This window comes from Leopardus geoffroyi, chromosome A3 (genome assembly GCF_018350155.1).
Source record: "Leopardus geoffroyi isolate Oge1 chromosome A3, O.geoffroyi_Oge1_pat1.0, whole genome shotgun sequence".
NCBI lineage: Eukaryota > Metazoa > Chordata > Mammalia > Carnivora > Felidae > Leopardus > Leopardus geoffroyi.
The window spans coordinates 51,975,670-51,998,725 of NC_059336.1; the positions used below are offsets into that span (position 1 = coordinate 51,975,670).

At 35.9% G+C, this 23,056-nt stretch overlaps 1 protein-coding gene and 1 non-coding gene across 5 annotated transcripts in view; both read right to left on the reverse strand.

Annotated features, from left to right (window-relative positions):
• RANBP2 (RAN binding protein 2) overlaps positions 1-23,056 on the reverse strand; it is an 82,263-nt gene that overhangs the window by 48,881 nt on the left and 10,326 nt on the right. For 2 of the 4 annotated variants that reach the window (XM_045443740.1, XM_045443739.1), the window contains exons 2-7: positions 21,895-22,031; positions 8,791-8,858; positions 7,279-7,390; positions 6,629-6,781; positions 1,354-1,584; positions 866-1,011 (exon numbers count right to left, since the gene is read on the reverse strand). In XM_045443740.1, the coding sequence (XP_045299696.1) occupies positions 866-1,011; positions 1,354-1,584; positions 6,629-6,781; positions 7,279-7,390; positions 8,791-8,852 (704 nt within the window). In that variant the 5' untranslated portion in view covers positions 8,853-8,858; positions 21,895-22,031. The remainder of the gene's footprint in view (positions 1-865; positions 1,012-1,353; positions 1,585-6,628; positions 6,782-7,278; positions 7,391-8,790; positions 8,859-21,894; positions 22,032-23,056) is intronic. The other 2 variants (XM_045443738.1, XM_045443737.1) reach the window with 1 other exon arrangement.
• Positions 18,239-18,375, reverse strand: LOC123581777. Its single transcript, XR_006704007.1, has one exon. It is a non-coding gene; the product is annotated as a small nucleolar RNA SNORA42/SNORA80 family (small nucleolar RNA).

Here is a 23,056-nt window from a genome sequence, read left to right on the forward strand (position 1 = left end):
GCCACTTAGAACACTAAGAAATTCTTCAAGAAATTACTGTATTCCTTAACATCAGATGGGGAACAAAAATTACTTTTCAAGCAAATGCACAATCTATACCAGAGACTGACAAACTACTTCTATAAAGGGCCACATACTAATATGGCTGTGCAGGCATATAATCTCTGTCACAGCTGCTCAACTCCAACACTGTCATATGTTGGCAGCCACAGATAATACATAACAAGAGGCACAGCTGTGTTCCAATAAAAGCATATTTACAAAACCAGGCAGTGAGCCATATCTGGCTTAGAAGCTCTGGTCAACCCCTGCTCTCAACTAACATTCTCATACAAATCCAAGTGATGTTTTTGTTCAATGAAATTTATTTTAATAAATGGAGATATGATCCTGATAATCAAAATTTAGGAAAACAGAAAAATCATACATTATATTTTAGTTATCTTGTTTCTAAGCAAAAACATTAAAAGTTTTCTGAAATGTTGGGGATACTAAATGCTTCTACTAAAACATCTGACAGATGGAAGTCTATTTTGATTTTCACTCAAGATTATATATCATTTTTGAAATAAAATATGAAATAGCAGAACATTCATTTGCAGGACTAAGAATGCCAAAATTGGATACCTAACTATAATAATGTAATCAAGTCTGTACAGTAACACAGTTCTCTAAAAAATCAAAGTCATACAAAACCAATTATAATATCCCCAAAAAAGACATAAGAGAGTTATGGTATTAACTATCACCCCTGGGTATTTTATAGAAATAGTGACCCAGTAAAGATGGTTAGACCAGTGAACTGAATCACTACAAAAAGAAAATCTACAATTGACACCAAAGTACTTTCCTTAAGTCGACATACCTTTCCAATAATTCTCTACTTTCTTGCACATCTCTGGTAGAGAGCGTAAGAAGCATAAGGTTAGCATAGGCCAGAAGTAGATCTTTATTGGCACTTTGCCAGCTACTTTTATCAGACTCCAAACACTGTGAAGATTCCATATATTCCTGTTTTGTAGAAAAAACACTCAATTACAAAGCTTTACCAAGCATTGTAAAATTAGTTTTATGTCTAGTTTTAGGTCTATCAACACTTTTGCCCATCCTTATACTCATTAAACCACTGATTTTTACATCAACCTATGAAAACACCAAAAGCATATATATTTATTGTATTTATCTCTCCAATCTACCCATTATAAAACTGAAATCATCCTAGTAAAAATTTCATTTCAGAGTTGCTATACATAAATGGAAGAAATTTAAGTCTCAGAGAGCACCGCTAAAATACAAAAGAATGTATAGTAATTATCTACATAGAAGCATAGAGACCCAAGAGTTTTTACCTACCTTAAGGGTCTGTACAACACATGAATTCCATTGTAAACTTGAACGCAAAGTTATGTTTTTCTCTGCCTCATGGCAGTGGGCCACAGCATCCTTCAATCTTTTATTTGAGCGATATAGCTCTACTAGTCGGATGTTTACATAGACATCATCAGGTCTTGCATAAAGTTCTGACTGAATCAAATCAAAAAGTTTATTCCATCCATCTTCACCTTTGCAATCTAAAAGCTGTTCCTATTAAAAAAAAAAAAAAAATCAATGATTTAGAGAAATGCCTGTGCACGTTTAAGCACATCATGGTTCCTATGAACACCATTCCACTGTGTATGGCTTTAGTAAATTATCACAACTAGTACCATCCTATATATCCCAACTCTCATGGAAGAAAGCTGCTCCCAGCCAGAAGCTAAACCTCAAGAAATTTAGGTGGAGAGAAACATCTGGGATTACATAATAGCAATGGTTGCCCACATAAACCTCACAGATGGCCAGGACTATTGCCCCACATCCCTGTACACCCCAGTCACCACCAGAAGCCTAGCTTTCCTGTCAATCCTCATACCAAGGTCCTTATCCTCTAACTGTTCTGCACCTCCATAATCTGACTCAATCCCCTATCCACTCTGCTCCCACTTTAAAGCTTCTATTGTTCTGCTATCTTCTCAGAGTCCTCACCATCTAGCCTTAACTAAATGGAGTATTACCTTGAGATAACCCCCATTACTTCTCTGCCATGGTAGCCTTTTCTCTGTTAGCCTATATACAAGTAGAGGAGGTACAGTTAGTGACCTACTGACCTCCAAATCATATATCCCCCCCCACACACACACGTTTATAATCCTGTTTTCCAAAGGACATGCTATCTAATTCTTCCACTCATTCCTCACGAGCAGCTGGAATACAACACTCTTCTTCCATTCCTAATAGCCAACTAGTATCAGCAATTGAAAGATGAGCAAAGATATACAATAGCCTGGCTACTCGGTTCTTTAATTATCTCATCTCCATGGCTTTGCTCTACACTTCAGCCTCAGCCATCCATTGAGCACTGACTTGGGTCTTCAAAGTCTGTATTTTGGTCACACTGGTTAGATCACTATACCCCTCTTATTCTTTCACCTCACTGTGGCACACATACCCTCACTGCCACATATATTTGTCTCTACCACATGGAAAGAAAGCTGTCTTCAATATACTGATATCACCAAGTTTTAATTTTCCACAAAACACTTATTTTCCTTCTCTGTCAAACTAAAATGCCATAATCCCTAATATTCATAATTACTGCTTGCTCACAGATGCCCTCAATTAATTCCCTCTACCTTTCCTTAGAAGAACCCTACCATCTGCTTCCTTTGAGCCTTATATACTAACAGTTGAGCAACAGGGGACAGGACATTTGGGAATTTGGGGAAATCACAACCAGGCTAACTGACTTTCATAACCTCGAGACTCCAAACTGGTAATGCCTAGAACAAAACTCTACTTGACCTCTAACAGATTCACTTTCTCCATTCTCTGAAAAGGTTACTTCAGAGGTACCTGGGTGGCTCAGTTGGTTAAACATGAGTTCAAGCCCTCTGTTGTTGAGCTCTATGCTGCCAGTGTGAAGCCTGCTTGGGACTCTGTCTCCCTCTCTCTCTGCCCCTTGCCTGATCTTTTTCTCAAAATAAATACATAAACATTAAAAAAAAAAATCTGTAAGTAAAAGATCAATACCTTCATGGCTGCTTTTCAAAAACTCTACTCTCATATCCAAGAGAAAAAGCCCTCTCACCAATATTTTCATTCATTAAACAAATGCCAAAAAACTACTTACCTTAGTTAAGTCTTAAATTTTAGAAAAAATAGAATTGCATTTCAAGCTCAAAAAAATGGGGGAAAATCTGATATAAGAAAGGTTTAGCTTTAGACAACAGTGTCTTTAAAGTTACTAAAGAAAATCACCATCCTTCAGAAGCAGCTCATTTTTCTTTTTTTACAATGCAAGAAAAATAAACTCCTACCAATATATATGTTCCTTAATGTTAATGTCATCAAATAAATTGGATTGTCAAGGCCAATAAGGAAATTATATTTCAGGCATAACACAAAGACAATAAGGTAAAGAAATCTACACACTTGGACCTGACATTTTAGATTAATATTTAAAACCCAGCTGCTTATTATAGGAAGAGGAAAAGAATGTTACTAGTTTATCTCTAGGGTTGTTTTTATATTTTTTTAATTTTTTAAATTTTTATATTTATTTTGAGAGAGAGAAAGAGTGTGCAAGCAGGGCGGGGGGAGGGGCGGGGGGAGAGGGGGAGAGAGAGAGAGAGAGAGGAGAGAGAGAATCCCAAGCGGGGTCCACACTGTCAGCGTGGAGCCGAATGTGGGGCTCAAACTCACCAACTGTGAAATCATGACCTGAGCAGAAGCCAAGAGTCAGACACTTAACCAACTGAGCCACCAGGTGTCCTGGAGTTTTTTAAATACTTTAGATTCTAAAATCTGTACACAGTTGTTCATATGAGGTAAAAGCCAAAAACTGGAAACAACCAAAATATCCATCAAAAGTAAATGGTTAAGGGTGCCTGGGAGGCTTGGTAAATTAAGCATCCGACTTCAGCTCAGATCATGATCTCGCGATTTGGGAGTTCCAACCCCACGTCGGGCTTGGTGCTGACAGCTCAGAGCCTAGAGCCTGCTTCCAGATTCTGTGTCTCCCTCTCTCTCTGCCCCTCCCCTACTCATGCTCTGTCTCTCTGTCTCTCAAAAATAAATGTTCAAAAAAAAAAAGTAAATGGTTAACCTGTGGAATATATCCACACACAAAATACTACTCAGCAATAATAAAAAGAACAAAGTACTAATACACCCAACTTGGATGGATCTCAAGGGCATTACATTCAATGAAAAAAAGCTGACCTCATAAGACTGTATATTGCATGATTCCACTTATATAACATTTTGAATTACAAATTTATAAATATGGAGAACAGATAGTAACTGCCAGAGTTAAGGATGATGGGAAGGAGAGGGGTGGGTAGGACCATAAGAGGTGAAGCTTGAGGGAGATCTTTATGATGATGTAGCAGTTCTGTACTTTTAATTGCAGTAGTGGTTACACCAATCCTTACACGTGACAAAATGAAAAAGAACTATACACGCACATTGTACCTATGTCAAATTCCTGATTTTGATATTATACTATAGTTACATAACACATAACCAGTGCAGAAAGCTGGGTGAAGTATACATAAAACCTCTCCGTACAATCTTTGCAATTTTCCTGTTGAAAACAAATTATTTCAAAATAAATTCTATCAAAAATATGTATAATGGGGCGTGACAGAACTATTAAAAACAATATACAATTGACCCTTGAACAATACAAGTTTGAAATGCACAGGGGTCCACTTACATGTGGATTTATTTTCAAAAGTAACAGTACAGTACTATAAATATATTTTCTCTTCCTTATAATTTTCTTAAAATTTTCAATTTATTTCAATCGTAAGAATACAGTATGTAATACATATAGCATACAAAATATGTGTTAATTGACTGTTTATATTACCAGTAAGCCTTCCTTCCAGTCAACGGTAGACTGTTAATAAAGTTTTTAGGGAGTCAAAAGTTATATGCAGAGATGCCCAGCTGGCTCAGTCAACAGAATATGCAACTCTTAATCTCAGGGTTGTGAGTTTAAGTCCCAGGTTGGGTGTAGAGATTACTTGAAAAAATAAAATCTTAGAAAAAAAAAAAAAGCTGTATGCAGATTTTCGACTGCATAAAGTGGGGGGGATCATGGCCCCCAGCCCCCATATCGTTCAAGGGTTAACTACACACTTAAAATGTTTGCCTAACAAATTTGTAAAGACTTGCTCCAAAAGAGTTACTTAAGTAAACTACATTTACTCAGTAAAAAATAACAATTAGAATTGGTCAATACGTTAGCAAGAACTTCCTATTATTTTTAGTAATTATCTGTAACATACTGGAGAAACTACCTTTTTTCTTTTGCTTGAAAACATCACTATCCCATAACATAACAATCCTTTTTTTCCCTAAAGATTTTATTTTTAAGTAATCTCTACACCCAACGTGGGGCTCAAACTCACAACCCCAAGATCAAGAGTCACACGCTCTACCAACTGAGCTAGCAAGGCACCCCAATTCCTTCCATTTTTAGGTAATAGTTCTTAAAAAGCTTTAAAATAGGGCGCCTGGGTGGCTCAGTCGGTTGAGCGTCTGGCTTCTGCTCAGGTCATGATCTCGCGGTCTGTGAGTTCGAGCCCTGCGTCGGGCTCTGTGCTGACAGCTCAGAGCCTGGAGCCTGCTTCAGATTCTGTGTCCCCCTCTCTCTCTGCCCCTCCTCCACTCATGCTCTGTCTCTGTCTCTGTCTCAGAAATAAACATTAAAAAAAAAAAGGCTTTAAAATAACACTAACCTGTCATTCTTTTCACCCAATAAAGCAAAAATTTTCTATCAGACCTCAATTTAAGTCTTAGCTCTGCCATGTAGCTACAAACCTGTAAAATCCCTAAAATATTAATCATTTCATAAGGGTAAATGAGATACCACTTGTAAAACATAATAGTATCTTAAAAAAACAGCGTATGCTCAGAAAGGTTTTGAAGAAAAAAAAAATTTTGTTCTGCCATTTTTTACAGATATGACATATAACTCTGTATTAGTTTAAGGTGCACAATACAATGATTTGAGACATGTATATAGTGAAATGATTTCCACAGTAAGTTTAATTAATATCCATCACTTCACATGGTTATAAATTGTTTTTTTCTTGTGATGAAAACTTTTAAGATCTACTTGCTCCCTTCACAGCTTTCACATATACAATATGGTGTGGTTAACACTAGTCACAATGTTATCCATCATATCCCTGGAACTTATTTCACACACAGAAGTTTGTACCTTTTGACCACCTTCATCCATTTTCCATCAACTCCTACACCTACTGGTTTAAGGTTTGCTACTGAAAAGTCACTTAAACTCCAAATATCAGAAATGGTTGTGACTTAAGTTTTCCCTGACTGCTTTATTTTTTTAAGTTTATTTATTTATTTTGACAGAAAGTATGAGGGAGAGAGGAATAGAAAGAAAGGGAAAGAGAGAATCCCCAGCAGGCTCCACAATGTCAGCACAGAGCCTGACACAGGGCTTGAGATCATGACCTGAGCCCCAAATCAAGAGTCAGACGCTTAACCAAATGAGCCACCCAGGCACATCCCCAACTGCTTTTATTATGATTTGTTTTATTCAGTTTTTTACCTTTAGTTTATAAATTGCAGGACTTCCTGGGAAAAGTTTAGCTGCTCTTTCAACCCAATATTTTGCTCTTCCATCAGTAACATCATTTTTACAAAGCAATTCTGCAATCTTCAACACAAGATCTTTTTGTGTTGGGTTTAATTCCACTGAACGCTGATATCAGAAAAGAAATAATAAAATTAGTACGATTCCTAAGGTACCTACACTCACCTATAAAAGCTAAAAATTTATTATTGTCCACACTAAAAACTTTTCTAAATGACAATGTGTTATTTAAAAATTGTTAAAATTAAAGTGCCTTGGAATTTTTTTGCAGATGAATTAAATAAAAATTATGTTTTTATTAGGTAAATATCAAAAAAAAAAAAAAAAAGAAAGAAAACCACTTACAAGAACAGCATTTCTGACCATGTTAGACTTAGAATTTATAGGTGTTAATCTTTTACAAGTGCTAACTTCTTAATGATTAAATTACAGTGTACATTGGGCCAAATAATTTAAAATCTGTTCTAATCTGTATTGCTTAATAGTACTATGATACCAACGCTTATTTTCATGGCATCCATAAAATATATTTGAATTTATTATATAAACTACGCTGGGCATATGTGTGGTGGTGCAAAGGCTATATTTTAATCTTAACAGTTTACCTTATAACATTCAACAGCCTTGTCTATATTTTCCTCAACTTCATAAAGAAGACCAAGAAATCTGTGAGCTTTGGGATCCCTTTCTTGCACATTAATATATGTAGATATATATCTGTATAAAAATAACAATATAAAAATAAATAATCTTTAACTTTTCACATTCAGAACTCTATGTAAATACTAACCAAAGAGAACATCTTAAACCAAAGCAACCACTAAACTAATTGACATTGTTATTCTAATTATTGCCTACCACTATTTATTTACAGTAGAATATGCAGACAACTCAAAAGTATCCATAAGAATAAACACAAACATACATACAAAAGTGACAATAAATTCATTCTACCATTAAATACTACATTTACCAAATGTTTTTTCTAATGCTACTCACACATAAGAAATGAATGCATAAATTGCTTTTTCTTCCTGATATTTTGGTAAAGCACTTAAAGGGTTTTACATAGGAAGCAGAAAACGATTATAGTAAATATTTTTAAAGTATCATAATGCAAAATACTAAGAGTAACAACTTCCCAAATAACAACCAAGAGAATGTATTTACCTTTTTTTTTTTTTTTTTTAAGTAATCTCTACACCCAATGTGGGGCTCGAACTCACTACCCAAAGATCAAGAGTTGCATGCTCTACTGAGTGAGCCAGCCAGGGTGCCCCAAGAATGTACTATTCACCTTCTAAATAAAAAAATAATATCTAACAGTACTGTTCCCATCTAAAATAGAACAGAGGAAAAAATTACTAAATAAACTAGTAAATGTAGGTAATTTCCATTTCTTACATCAAGTAACAGCTAAAAAATAAGTTAAACATCTTCAAGGCTCAGTATTATCTAAGAGAAGTTAGACCAAAGACCAAATCTGAAGGAAAAAGTGTCACATTAATAAGGAACAGTATTGACAGCCCCATTGCTGTTAAATAAAGGTGTTATCATTTTCCTTACTTAATAGCATTTCCATCTTCCCATTAATGCTTTAACCTACCTGCCTTCCCTTCTCATTTCCTGCCTTAAGCCACTCCCAATCGATCACCAACCTTCTTTGCCTTACAGATGAGACAAAGCCTCAGAGTGTTACCTACTGAGTCAATTAAAGGTCTTTTATGGAAGCTATTCATTCTCCTGCCCAGAAATCACAGTTTAATTTTATATTCATTGGTAATTTTCAAACTGATTAAAGTAATAGGTATCTAACCAGAAAGAAATTAAAAGTAAACACGGTTCTCTTTTATTCCTTAGAAGTGTTTTAAGCCTTATGATTTCTTGTCCTGAGTATAAACAAGCAGCAGGCATGCAGAAAATACTCATTCTAGGCTCAATCTCCATGGAATTGAGGCTAGTTCTTTATAACAGTCTGAAGTGATCGAATACTTTATTTCCAGGACATGGAAGAAGAAGAACTGCTAAAACATCATATTTTCAGCCATTTCAAGTAAGAATACAAGGGGAAAAATTGATTTTAGAAAACTAAAGTATGTTTACAGTTTGGTACTTACTTTTTAGCAAGATCGTATTCTTTTACTTCATAGTACAGCTTTGCAAAATAGAATCCCTTCATTGACTTCTAAAAAAAAAAAATTAGGAGTTTTTACTTTTCATATTTTGAACTTAAAAATTTGTCCTAATGAGATTAATATTAACATATTTGATTTCTGTTCACCTAAAAGGTAGGAAAAAAACTGCCTGTAGAAATGCATATATATTGTAAAAGTCATGACTCCATGTTTTATAATTCTCATCATAAAACAAAAAATAAATTTAAAAAACAGCAAAACAAAAGACGATGTCAGAAATTAAGAATTTATTACCAGCAAGAAACCTGAAAACCACGTAGTGCCACTCTCTCACTTTAAAGATAACTAAACCGACAGAAACCTGTTTTCTTAAGGAAGGTGAGGTATACTAGAAACCTCTCTTCTCTGGTCATATGTAAGCCTTTATGGGGAAAAATAAGCAGGTACTTCCATTCCAGTAAGGCACCGGGGACTCTCTGGTCCAGGTACTGTTATCTCTACAGATCACTATTTTACCCTCAAGGAATTAAAAAGGCAGAAATAAAAGTTGAATTCTTCCAGTAATAAGCCAAGTCCACATGCTGGCTCTTTTATTCGCAAGTTTAAAATGCTGGGACACAGCAGATAATGTTGTACACACATGATAAAAGAGTACACAGCCATCAAACACCTAATCTTTGAAAACTATACAAGGACACAGGAAAAAAAAAATCAATATATTAAGTGAAGAAGTCTACTACAAAGCAGTATGTTTTCATTTATTCTTTTTATCCTAAAAAATGCAGATTTAGGATTTGTTCGCTATGCCTACTATTATTCACCAGGCACTGTTCCAGGCACTGGGGAACCAGTAGTACACAAAAACATCAGTCTTCACGAAGCCTGCATCTTAGGAGTGGTGACAAGCAAAATGTTATCTATACAGGAGCAAAACAGAGTGCTATTTTGTACTATTTCATCTATTATTTATAGTATGTCACATTTTAAACAAAGCTAAAATCAGTATTCATCTCACAAATCACAGAATCCTAACTAACATTGTGCCCATTTAGTTGTTTCTTCTTTGCTAGTTGATAACAGTGCTGGGGCACAAATAGATTCTATAGATTTTATAGATAAAAAATTCTATAGAATTTATAGATTCTATAAAGTAAGAGAGAGACTGAATTGTCAGAAAAGGTCTCATCAAGGAGATATTTGATCAGATACCTGCAGTGATGTGGTTATCTAGGGCAGACTAGGCAGCACTTCAATTACAATAATTTAATCCCCACTGTTTACTATGTTTCAACTTTTCCTTTTCAATGAAACCTACAGAAAATACTCTTAAATCACATTCATCTTCTTAAATTACTCTTCTCATGACTTCAAAGATACCAGGCTCTCTAGTTTGACTTCTACCTTAGTAGCACTCCTTCTCAGGCTCTTCCTCACAGACTTCCCCTAGTCCTAAACCCTCTACCCTTTCAGGAGATCTCATCTGCAACATATACTGAACCTCACCTATGACCACTGATATGTAGACTATAAAATATAGACCTTTGGCTCTCATCTTTCCTGAGCTCTAAACTTATGTGCAAAATATAAAATATCATCACCAAAACCTGTCAGTTCTATGTTATCTCAATCTACTAGTTTTTGTTTTTTTTTTTTTTTAATTTGAGAGAGAAAGAGAGAGGGGGGGCGGGGGGGGGAGGGGAGAAGGACAGAAGGAGACAGAATTCCAAGCCGGCTCCACACTCAGCACAGAGCCTAACATGGGGCTCAATCCCACAACCCTGGGATCATGACCTGAGCCGAAATCAAGAGTCAGATGGTCAACCATCTAAGCCACCCACGCGCCCCTCAATCCATCCATTTTTCTACAGCTCTGTTGCTATCACCGAAGTCTAAGCCTGCTATGATCTCTCTCTAGGACTTCTGAAAAAGCTAATTCGTTCCTGCTTCCTTGTATATATTTTTCCTCCCATCTAATTCATTCACCAAAGGGGTATAATTTCAAACATAAGACAATTCATGTTATGCCTTTGCTTAAAACTTAAAATCTTGCCATGGCTTCTAATTATACTTTGAAAATGCCCAAATCTCTCACCAAAGACTAGCATGATATTGCCCCTATCCAGCTCTTTACTTCAACTTTACTTCATCTGGCCTTTGCATACTATAGTTTAATTTTAGCCAATGACTAAAACCAGAATGCATCTCTCTAACGGGGGCAGCCCTGAGGAATGTTTTAAACAATCTGGCCAACAGCAGGCATTAATGTGATATGATTTCCATCCAGTGTTTTCAATGTCATAGAAATTCAATGAATGTATGTAAATGAAAAAGAAACTATAATTCCCTTAAAGTAGACCAATGCCTCATCATCTAAATAAACACACACATGAATGAACAAACAAGATTCTCACTATCCTAATTAAACCACAACTAAGGGGAAATAAGTTTCAGAGAATCACCTGGCCCTCCAAAAAAACAAAAACAAAAAAAAAAATCACTCTATTGGGCATGACTCTAGTCTGGCACAGTGAAACAACAAGAAGTGTAGAGTAAGAGGGAGGCCACCTGTGCCACTCACCTCCCTCTCACCTCCCCTGTACATGTTGGGGAAGCAGGGCTGGGTCCAGTATATCTGTCAAAAACATAACACAGGTATCCTTAGCTGAGTAAAGACAGAAAACTCCAGTGAAGCAAAAGGGGGAAAAAAAGAAAAAAAAAATCTACATTTTCAGTAGGAATTACAGACCCAGAAAGTGGGGTCTCTGAATCCTTCTGATCTTTTTAAGTTTTGAGGAGATGTTGGAAAAGTTACCATACTAACTTTGGGCAACCAAACCCTCAGAAATCTCACCGTTTGGTCCCTGATATCACTTCTTCCTATCTTCGTGAAGCAGAAGTCACCTATCACTGTATTGTTCACTCACTAAGAGAACTAGGTTTATTGAGATCTTCACCCAACACGAGCTGAGTTTAGACCTTAAGGAGACAAACTGATTTGACTCTGATGATAATGGGTTGTTTACATAATAATCTGCTCAGTACAAAGAGGAGCCACAGTTCAGACATCAACTGCCTGCATGAGCTTACCAGATGAGCAACTAAGACATATGAGGTTCTGACTAAACACTTACAGAATCCCATCTAGGCAGGACAACACAGCAGCACAGTTGTGGTTCAGACAATTCTGACAGCACTCTCCCACTGTCTTCCCTGACTGAAGTACACCTTCTTCATTATTTCTCACAAAATCCTGTTTATTTCCTTCACTAAATTCATACAGGTCATAATTATTTTTGTTATTATGGGTGTCTATCCCTCAAAACTGTAAGGCTCCACTAAGGTAAGGCCCCTGTGGCTTGTCCACCACCATGGAACCAAGAATATTAACTGGCAGGTGTCACATATTCACTATTTACTGAAATACACATACATTTGTGTACCCCTGATTATTTCCTAATAAATTCCTAAAAACTAAATAACTAGTTCAAAGAATATAAATATTTGAACCGTTTGCTACACTGCCAATTTTCCCTAAAGTGTCTACCTATTTACTTCCCTACTCAGTATTTGAATGCCTAAGTCAGAGTGCATATTCTTCAAAATTAATTTTTCCCATTTCTTCAGTCATCACTAATTTGGTAAGTAAAAGAGGTATGACTAAGTCAACCTGGTATTTCTCTGATTAAGAAGATCAGTTTCTAATATTCACACTGAAATATTTATAGTATCAGTTCGCTGCTAACATACTGTAGCCATTCTCAACTTTGAAAGGACAGAGAAAAGATTATCTCACTAATTTTTAAAGAGTTCTTAAAACCCTTAATGGTTCTTAAACCATACTGACATTTGAGGGCTTTTTACAAAGCTTTCCCAGGTTGCCACCTTTAATTCAGTGTTTAATGTGTTTGTGAAATAAAGCTTCAACTTGTATGCAGTAAAAACTATCTTTGCTGTTCATTTTTTTCAAATTATATGGTAAAAAGATCTTTCTCATATGAGATTAATACTCATCTATATTTTCTTTCAGTTTCTCTAAAATTACTTTTAAGTCTAAAACTTAATTTGGTCAATAATACAGGCTAATGCCCAATTTTTTTTAAATAAGTTATTAAACCAAAAAAATTCATTAAGTAAGTGGCAACTGTTCAAGTAACATCTACTAAATGATCCATATGATCCATATCTTCTCCACTGCTTTGGAATGTCACTTAGCAATGCCACATAAGTCTTCTGTTATAGCACCTTAACTTAATAAAACCCCTTTCCCAGGACTCCTGGGTGACTCAGTCAGTTGAGCATCCAACTTCAGCTCAGGTCATGATCTCACATTTCATGAGTTCGAGCCCAATATTGGGCTCACTGTTGTCAGCACAGAGGCTGGTTCAGATCCCCTGTCTCCCAATCTCTCTGCCCCTTCCCTGCTTGAGCTCTCTCAAACTAATTAATTAATTAATTAAACATCGCTCACAAATGGGGGAGGGGCAGAGAGAGACAGAATCCGAAAAAGGATCCAAGCTCTGAGCTGTTAGCACAGAGCCCGATGTATGGCTCAAACTCACAAACTGCAAGATCATGACCTGAGCCAAAGTCGAATGCTAAACACCCAGGCGAGGCCCCCAAGCAGTTTTTTCAACTCATAAAAGTATATATACAAATTTTCTATTTGGATATCACACTCTTTCTCCTCTTAAGGAACCAATACTGCTAAATCATTTTCTTTTTTTCTTCTTAATGTTTATTTCGGGGGGGGGGGGGTGCGGGGAGGAGGGAAGAGAGAGAGAGAAAGAGAATTTGAGCGGGGGAGGGGCAGGGAGAAAAGGAGACAGAGAATCCAAAGTAGGCTCCGCGCTGTCAGCTGTCAGCACAAAGACAGATGTGGGGCTTGAATCCACCCACCGTGAGATCATGATCTGAGCTGAAGTTGGACACTCAACCGACTGAGCCACTCAGGTGTCCCAAAATCATTTTCAAAGAGCCTAACAAAGTGAGGGAAGAAACAGGGCAATGACAGAACATGGATGTGGACAGTTATTAGGACAAAGAACATGAATGCGTTTTTCATGCTAAGGAAAAACTGCCAGTTGAGAATTTGAATGAAAAAGGAGAAATCAGGGCTCAGAAAGCTGAAAGGGATGAGAACAAAAAAAAAAAAAAAAGGCGTCAGGGAGGAACGTTGAAGAGGAAATATACAGAGACTCATAAATATGGAGAACAAACTGAGGGTTACTGGAAGGGTTGTGGGGGGGATGGGCTAAATAGGTAAGGGGAACTAAGGCATCTACTCCTGAAATCATTGTTGCACTATATGCTAACTAATTTGGATGTAAATTTTAAAAAATAAAAAATAAAATTAAAAAAAAAGAGGAAATATATGGATAACAGAATAATGAATAGGGCCTCGTGGTTCACTGCCAGTAGTCTCAGTTTACCAAAGAGGCAAGGTAGTTTGATGCGTAAAACTTGTGAAGAATTTGAGGTGGACAGTGAAGTTCTAATACAGTGACTGAAAGGAAGAAGATAAGGTGGTGATCAAGGACAGGTAAATGGCCCAGAAATAAACACTCACATGTATACATAATCTCTAACAAGGTTGTCAACATCATTCAATGGAGAAAAGACAGTCTTCAACAAATGGTGCTGGGAAAACTGGGCATCCACATGCAAAGGAGTAGAGCTGGACCATTATTTTATACCATGTGCAAAAATTAACTCAAAATGAATTAAAGACCTAAAACTAAGATTCAAAACTATAAAATTCCTGGAAGAAAACACAGGGGAAAAGCTGTATGACATATGATTTGGCAATGGATTTCTTGGAATTGACACCAAAAGCATGGGAAACAAAGTAAAAATAGACCAAAAGGACTACATCAAACTTAAAAATGTTTGTGCATCAAAGGACACAATTAACAGGATAAAAAGTCAACCTACAGAATGGGAGAAAATATTTGCAAACCATACAGTTGATAAAAGAATAATATGTAGGATAGATTTTAAAAATCTACAACTCAGTAACACAAAATCAAACAACCCAACTAGAAAATGAGCAAAAGACTTTATACCAGACATTTCTCCAAAAATGATATATGAATGGCCTAATCATCAGGGAAATGGAAATCAAAGTCACCATGGGATAGTACTTCATAACCGTTAGGATGACTACTATCCAAAAAGAAAAAAATGAAAATAACAACTGTTGATAATAATATGGAAAAGATGGAACCCATGTTCATTATTAATGGAAATGCAAAACAGTGCAACCATTATGGAAACAGTATGGTGATTCCTCATAAAACTAAAATAAAAACTACCATATGATCCAGCAATCCTACTTCTGGGTATATAACCAAAAGAACTAAAAGCAAGGTATTGAAAAAAATATCTGCAGGGGCAACTGGGTAGCTCACGGTTTGTGAGCTCAGGCCCTGCATCTGGTGAGCCCTGCTCCTAGCTCCACAGTCTTTCCCTCTCTCTGCACCTCGTGGGATTATCTCTCTCTCTTCTGCCCCTCACTCACTCACACTCTCTAAATAAATAAATGAATGAATAAATAAGAAAAAAAAGAAAAAATATCTGCATACTCATATTCATAACAGCACTATGCGTAACAGCCAAGGGTTAATATAAGCAACCTTTGTCCTTCAAGGGATGAATGAATAAATAAAATGTGGTATGCACAATACAAACAACAGAATGTTATTTAGCCTTAAAAAGGAAGGAAATTCTATCACAAGGTACATCATTGGTGAACCTTGATATTATACTAAGTAAACCAGTCAAAAAAACAAATACTGTATAAACTCACTTATATGAAGTAACCAAAGTAATAAATTCATAGAAACAAAGTCAAATGGTCTCCAAAGGCTAGGAGAAGGGAAAAACGGTGAGTTGTGCAATGGGTGGAAAGCTTCAGTTTTGCAAGATGGAAATATTCTGCAGCTCTGATGTGTAACAATGTGCACTAACACTAATAAACTGCACACTTAAAAATGGTTAAGATGTAAACTTTATGTGTTTTTTTTTTTTTACAATTTATAAGCCCTAGGGAAAGGGGCAGGCAAATGGACTGTGGAATGCTGGAGACTCAGCTGAAGTTGGAAATCTCAGATTATTTACAGTGGCACCAATTTAGAAATGCAAAGATAAAACAAATTACTCAAAAGAGTTTCAGAAACAGTATTTTAGTTTTTATAACCCAAAAGCTAACAGGAAGAGATTAACCAGACAAAAGAATAACTATTTAAATCAATTATATCATCTTATATAGTCATATCACAATTGAAAAAAAGAAGGACAAATCCTTTAAAATTGACTCCAGACATCCAGTTTCCAGTCTGGTATATAAGAACTTAGAAGTAGCCACACTGCCCAAACAACAAGTAAGAAGCTGAACTAAAAAAACCAAAAAACAAAAAACACAGCTCTTTTTAGATCTATAATAAAAGAAGTTAGGTCATTAACTACCTTCCAAAATCGGAGATAAATACAGAGAATCAAACCTCACCACAGCAGAAATCCCCACAGGAACCAAAATCAACCAATATCAAGGTAGGAAAACCTAAACTGTAATAGACAATTGTTGGAAACTCAGTGTGGGCAAGTTTGAGAGATAAAAACTCCATCACATTACTTAAGTTCTACCAACTACATCGTGTCCAGCTGTAAGGAAAAAAAAAAAATGACAAGACATACTAAAAGGCAAAACAAACAAACAAAAAAGTTTAAAGATAGAGCAAGCATCAGAACCAGACTCAGATATGCAACAGATACTGGAATTATATCAGACTGAAAATTAAAGTAACTATGACTAATACACTAAAGATCCCAAAGGATAAAGTAAAACACATGAGCAATGTAAGCAGAGAGATAAAAATTCTGAAGCACTAAAAAGAAATTCTAGAGAAAAAAAAATAGAAATGAAGAAAGCCTTTGATGGCTGAAGTAAGAATCTCCAAGCTTGAGGATATCTCAAAAAAAAAAAAAAAAAAAAAAAATCTACAAAGTGAAAAGCAAAGAGGAGAAAAATAAGGAAAAATAAAATAATATCCAAGAATTATGGAACAACAAAAGGAAGAACATCCATGAAAGAGGACTACAATAAAAGAGAAGAGATGAAGGAATAGGAGAAATATCTGAAACAATAATTACTGAGAATTTCCCCCAATTTAATGTTACACAAAATCCCACAAATCCAGGAAGCTCAGATCCAGGATGCTCAAGGAACATCAAGCAGAATAAATGCCAATAATATTAATTCACCTACATATATCATATTCAAACAACTGAAAATAAAAGACAAATGACATATAAGCTAGAGAAAACAGACCTCACCTATAACAGAAGCAAAGGTAAGAAATTAACTTCTCAAAAATTACACAAGAAAAGAGGGGAATGAAATATTTAAAGTTGAGAGAAAAAAACAACAAACCTAGAGTGCAGTACTCCATGAAATTATCCTTCGGTAAGAAATATTTTTTTTCTCACACAAACAAAACTGAAGGAGTTACCAGTAGAGTAAATCTTAAGTTCTCATCACAAGAAAAAAAATTTCTGTGGTGACAGATGCTAACTACACTTACTGTGGTGACCATTTCACAATATATATGAATACTGATTATGTTGTATGCCTGAAATTAATATATTTTATATCATTTAAACCTCACTAAATACATAAATCGGTAAAAATACATGGTTAGAAAAAGATATACCAATCTAACACTAATCAAAAGCAAACAAGCAAGAGTAGCTACATTGATTTAAAAAAAAAAAAAAAACTTCAGAGCAAACAAAGTGATCTGGGATCAAGAGGAGCATTTTGATAAAGTGGTCAATTCTTCTCCTAGGAGACATAGAAGTTCTTAACGTGGTATGTATGCACTTCCACACAGTACATGTAAGGTAAAAAACAAGACACTATATGTGTGTATATATATATTAAAGATATATATATATAATATATATATATGGAATATATATATAATATATATATATGGAAACTTCTATTTCCCTCTATCAGCAATAGACCCAGCAGGCAGAAAATCAGTAAGGACATAATTGAACTAAACAGTATCATCTATCAACTGGACATAATTGACATCTATGGACTACTTCATCTAACAACAAAATACACATTCTTGTTAAGCTCACATCAAACATTCACCAAAATACACATTATGGGCCATGAAACACACCTGAACAAATTTACAAGAACAGAAATCCTATAATGTATGATTTCAAACCACAATCGAGTAAAAGAAAGATAGCTAAATAATTCCATATTTAGAAATTAAGCAACAAACTACTAAATTATCCATGGCTAGAAGATGTCTCAAGACAAATTTTTAAGTAGTCTGAACTAAAAAAAGAAACATACTTATCAAAATTTGTGGGATACAGCAAAAGCATTGTTTACAGAGAATTTTTTTTTTCACACTGTACAGTCCCCTTCAGTGTTCACAGCCCACCAGTGAGGAGGCTGGGCAATGGTTCAGGGCTGCACGCTCCTCTGGCACGGGTACACTATGAAAGGCCCACAGAGAAGGGTCTGCCATCATTCCATCACCATGCACTAGAGAGAAATTTACAGCAACAAATACCCATATTAGAAAAAAATGTAAAATCAATTGTCTAAGCCTCCACCTTAGGAAACTATAAAAAGAACAAATTAAATCCAAAATAGGCAGAAAGAAAATAAAAATTAAAGAATAACATGAAACACAGTAAGAAACAGATAAAACCAACAAAACCAAGGGCTGATTCTTTGAAAATACCAATAAAATCAATAAACATACAGTCAGGGTAATTTAAGAAAAAAGACAAAGGATGGAAATCACTAATATCAGAAATAAAAAAAGGGATCACTACAGACCCCATGATTAAAAAGAGATTAAAGGGCACCTATGTGGCTCAGTTGGTTAAGGGTCAAACTTCAGCTCAGGTCATGATCTTGTGGTTCATGAGTTCAAGCCTTGCATCAGGCTCTCCACTGACCAGGCAGAGCCTGCTTGGGATTCTCCCTCTGCCCCTCTCCCACTTGCACTCGCACTCACACGTGCTCTCTCTCTCTCTCTCACTCAAAATACTTTAAAAGCAAAAAATATTTTTTAAAGATAACACTATTAATAATTCAATGCCCATAAATTTGGTAACCTACATGAAATGCATCAATTCCTTAAGACATAATCTGTCAAAACTCACACAAGAAATAGACCTATATCTATTAAATAAATAGAATAAATAATAACCTTCCAAAACAGAAAGCACCAAATTCACTAGTGAATTCTATCACACATTTAGTAAGAAAGAATCTCTGGGGAAAAAAAAAAAGAAGAAGAAAGAAAGAAATTCTGGGGCACCTGAGTGACTCAGTCAGCTAAGCATCCAACTTCGGCTCAGGTATGATCTTGCAGTTCGTGAATTCAAGCCCCGTGCTGACAGCTCAGAGCCTGGAGCCTGCTTCAGATTTTGTGTGTGTGTGTGTGTGTGTGTGTGTGTGTGTGTGTGTGTGTGTGTCTGCCCCTCCCCCGCTCATTCTCTCTCTCTCTCTCTCTCTCTCTCAAAAATTAATCAAACTTTAAAAAATAAAAAAAATAAGACAGAAATTCTATCAATTCTCTACAATCTTTCAGAGGATAAAACAAATAACTTTTAACTCATCCTTTGAGACCAGTATTACCTTAATACCAAAACCAGACAAAAACATTACAACAAAACTACAGACCAGCATCATTCACAAACATAGCTGCAAAAATTCTCAAAAAAAATTTTTAAAAACCAGCAAATTAAATCCAACAATGTATAAAAAGATTAATACACCACGACCAAGTGGGATTTATCTCAGGTATGTAAGGCTGGTTCAGCTTTCAAAAATCAATTGATGTATAATGTAATCCATCACATTAACAAACAAAAAGAAAGGAAAAAAAAATATCTTAATCATGTCAATACATGTAGCAAACCATTTGACAAAATTCAACACCCATTCATAAAAAACAAACAAAAACATTCTCAAAACCAGAAACAGAGGCAAACTTCCTCAACTTAATAAAGAGTATCTACAAAAACTAACATCAAACTTCATTTATTTTTTTTACTTTAAAATTTTTGTCAGGCACCTGGGTGACTCAATCAGTTAAGTGACCGAGTTCAGCTCAGGTCATGATCCTATAGTTCATGAGTTCAAGCCTCACATCAAGCTGTCAGCAGAGCCGGCTTCGGATCCTCTGTCCCCTTCTCTCTCTGCCCCTCCCCTGCCTGTGCACTTGCACGCTCTCTCTCTCTCTCAAAAATAAACAAAACAAATTTAATTTTCATTAGTTAACATACAGTGCAATATTGGTTTCAATCTCTGATTGATTTATTTCGCTTAGCATATATTTTGGTTCCATCCACATCATTTTAAAGTCAAGATTTCATTCTTTGTGATGGCTGAGTAATACTCCATTGTTTGTGTGTGTCTGTGTGTCTGTATGTATATGACACACAGACACACACAAACACACTCCAATTTTTTAAATGTTTTTTTAATCTTTGTTTTTGAGAAAGAGCATTAACAGTGCAAGCGGAAGAGGAACAGAGACAGAGGGAGACACAGAATCTGAAGCAGGCTCTAGGCTCTGAGCTGTCAGCACAGAGTCCAACACGGGCCTCAAACTCACAAACTGTGAGATCATGACCTGCCCTATAGGAGTCAGATGCTTAACCGACTGAGCCACCCAAGCGCCATATACTAATCTTCTTTACCCTTTCATCAGTCAATGAACATTTGGGCTCTCTCCAAATTTGGCTATCGTTGACAATGCTGCTATAAACACTGGGGTGCATGGATCCCTTTAAAATTTGTATTTTTGTATCCTTTTGGTAAATACCTAATAGAGCAATTGCTGGATCATGGGATGGTTCTATTTTTTGTTTTTTGAAGAACCTCCATACTGTTCTCCTAAGAGGCTGCACCAGTTTGCAAAACAACTAACATCATACTTAATGGTAAGGAAGTCAAAGTTTTCTAAGATCAGGAACAAGGAAAGGATGCCCCTGCTCACCACTCCTTTATATCATCATACTGGTAGTCCTAGCTGATACAGTAAGAAAAGAAAATAAAAGATACACAAGTTGGTAAGGAAGAAATAAAACTACTGTATCTTTGTAGACAACATTACTGTCCACGCAGAAAATCCAGAAGAACTGATTAAAAAAATCCTGGAAATAATAAGCAAGTTCGAAGGATACAACAGTAATATAAAAAAGGCAATCGCTTCCCTATATACCAGCAATGAACAAGCAGAATTTGAAGATTTATATTAGCACCCCCAAAAATGAACTACAGTTCATCCTTGAACAATGCAGGAGTTGGGGTGCCAACCTTCTGTTCAGTTGAAAATCCACATATAACTTTTGACTCCCCCAAAATTTTACTAATAACCCACTATTGACTAAAAGCCTTACCAATAATATAAACAGGAGATTAATACATATTTTGCATGTGACATCATATGTCGTATTCTTATAAAACCAAAGAACAAACATTAAGAAAATCATAAAGAAGAAAAAAAAGAAAACCATAGAAGAAAATACATTTACAATACTATACCTCATTTATTAAAAAAAATTCCCATATAAATGGACATGTGCAGTTCAAACCATGTTGTTCATTGATCAACTGTAGTTATATATCTAACGGAACAGGTGTAAGATCTACTAAGAGTAACTACAAAACTCTGATGAATGAAATCAAAGAACTAAATAAATGGAGATGTCCCAAGTTCACGGGAAGATTTGATCTTGACAAGATGTCAGTTTTTCCCAACTTCATTATAGATTCAAAGCAATCCCAATCAAAATCCCAGGGAGTTATTTTGTGGATATCAACAAAGTGATCCTAAAGTTTATATACAGAAGCAGAAAACCCAGAGTAGCCAACACAACACTGAAGAAGAAAAAAGCTGGAAGAACAGACACTACCTGACTTCAATACTTACATAAAGCTAGAGTAATCAAGACAATGTGGTATTAGGTGATCCCTTCTCAAGTACTGACAAGATGGCAGAAGTGGAGCAAAAGAAGACCACCTTCCACAAATTCACCTACCGTGGCATGGACCTCAACCAGCTGCTGGATATGTCCAAAAGCAGTTGATGCAGCTGTACAGCACCTAGCAGCAGTGGAGGCTGAATTGGGGTTTGCGGGGGAACAGCACTCACTGGTGACACAGAGCCAACTGAGGTCTGACAAAGGAGCAAATGAAATATAATGGAGAAAATAAAGGGTTTGTGAACAACTGACATCCACATGCAAAAAACAAAAACAAAAAAATCTAGACACAAACCTTATACCCTTCACAAAATTTAACTCAAAATGGATCACAAACCTAATAGAAACATAAAACTATAAAACTTCTAGAAGATAACACGAGAAAATCTGAATTGACCTCAGGTTTGGTGACGACTTTTTAAGATACAACACCAAAGGCACATTCCATGAAAGAATGGATATGCTGTACTTCATCAAAATTAAAAATTTTGTTCTGGAAAAAAAAGTTTTTTTCTGCAAAATACACCATCAAGAGAATAAAGACAGGTCACAACTGGGAGGAAATACTTGTAAAAGAAACATTTGAGAAAAGACTATTATCCAATATACAATACTAACAACTGACAATAAGAAAACAAGCCGATTTTGGGAATGCAAGCTGGTGCAGCCACTCTGGAAAATAGTATGGAAGTTCCTCAAAAAACTAAAAATAGAACTACCCTTCCACCCAGCAACTGCACTACGTATCAGAATAGCCAATATCCAGAACACTTACAAACCAAATGCTGGCAAGACTGAGATGCTACAGGAACTCTCATTTATTTCTGGTAGAAATACAAAATGGTACAGACACTGTGGAAGACATTTTGGCAGTTTTTTATAAAACTAAACATATACGTATATATGATCCAGCAACGATGCTCCTTTGTATTTACTCAGAAGAGTTGAGAACTTAAGTGCACCCAAAAACCTGTACAGATGTTTATAGCCAAATCTTCAAAGCAACCAAAATGTTCTTCAGTAGATGAATAGGTAAATAAACTGTGATACATGTAGACAACAGAATATTATTCAGCACTTTAAAACAAATCAACTTTTAGGGTACCTGGGTGGTTCAGTTGGTTGAGCGTCTGACTCTTGATTTTGGCTTAGGTCATGATCCCAGGGTCGTGGGAACAAACCCACACTGGGCTCCAGATTGAGTGTGGAGCCTGCTTGA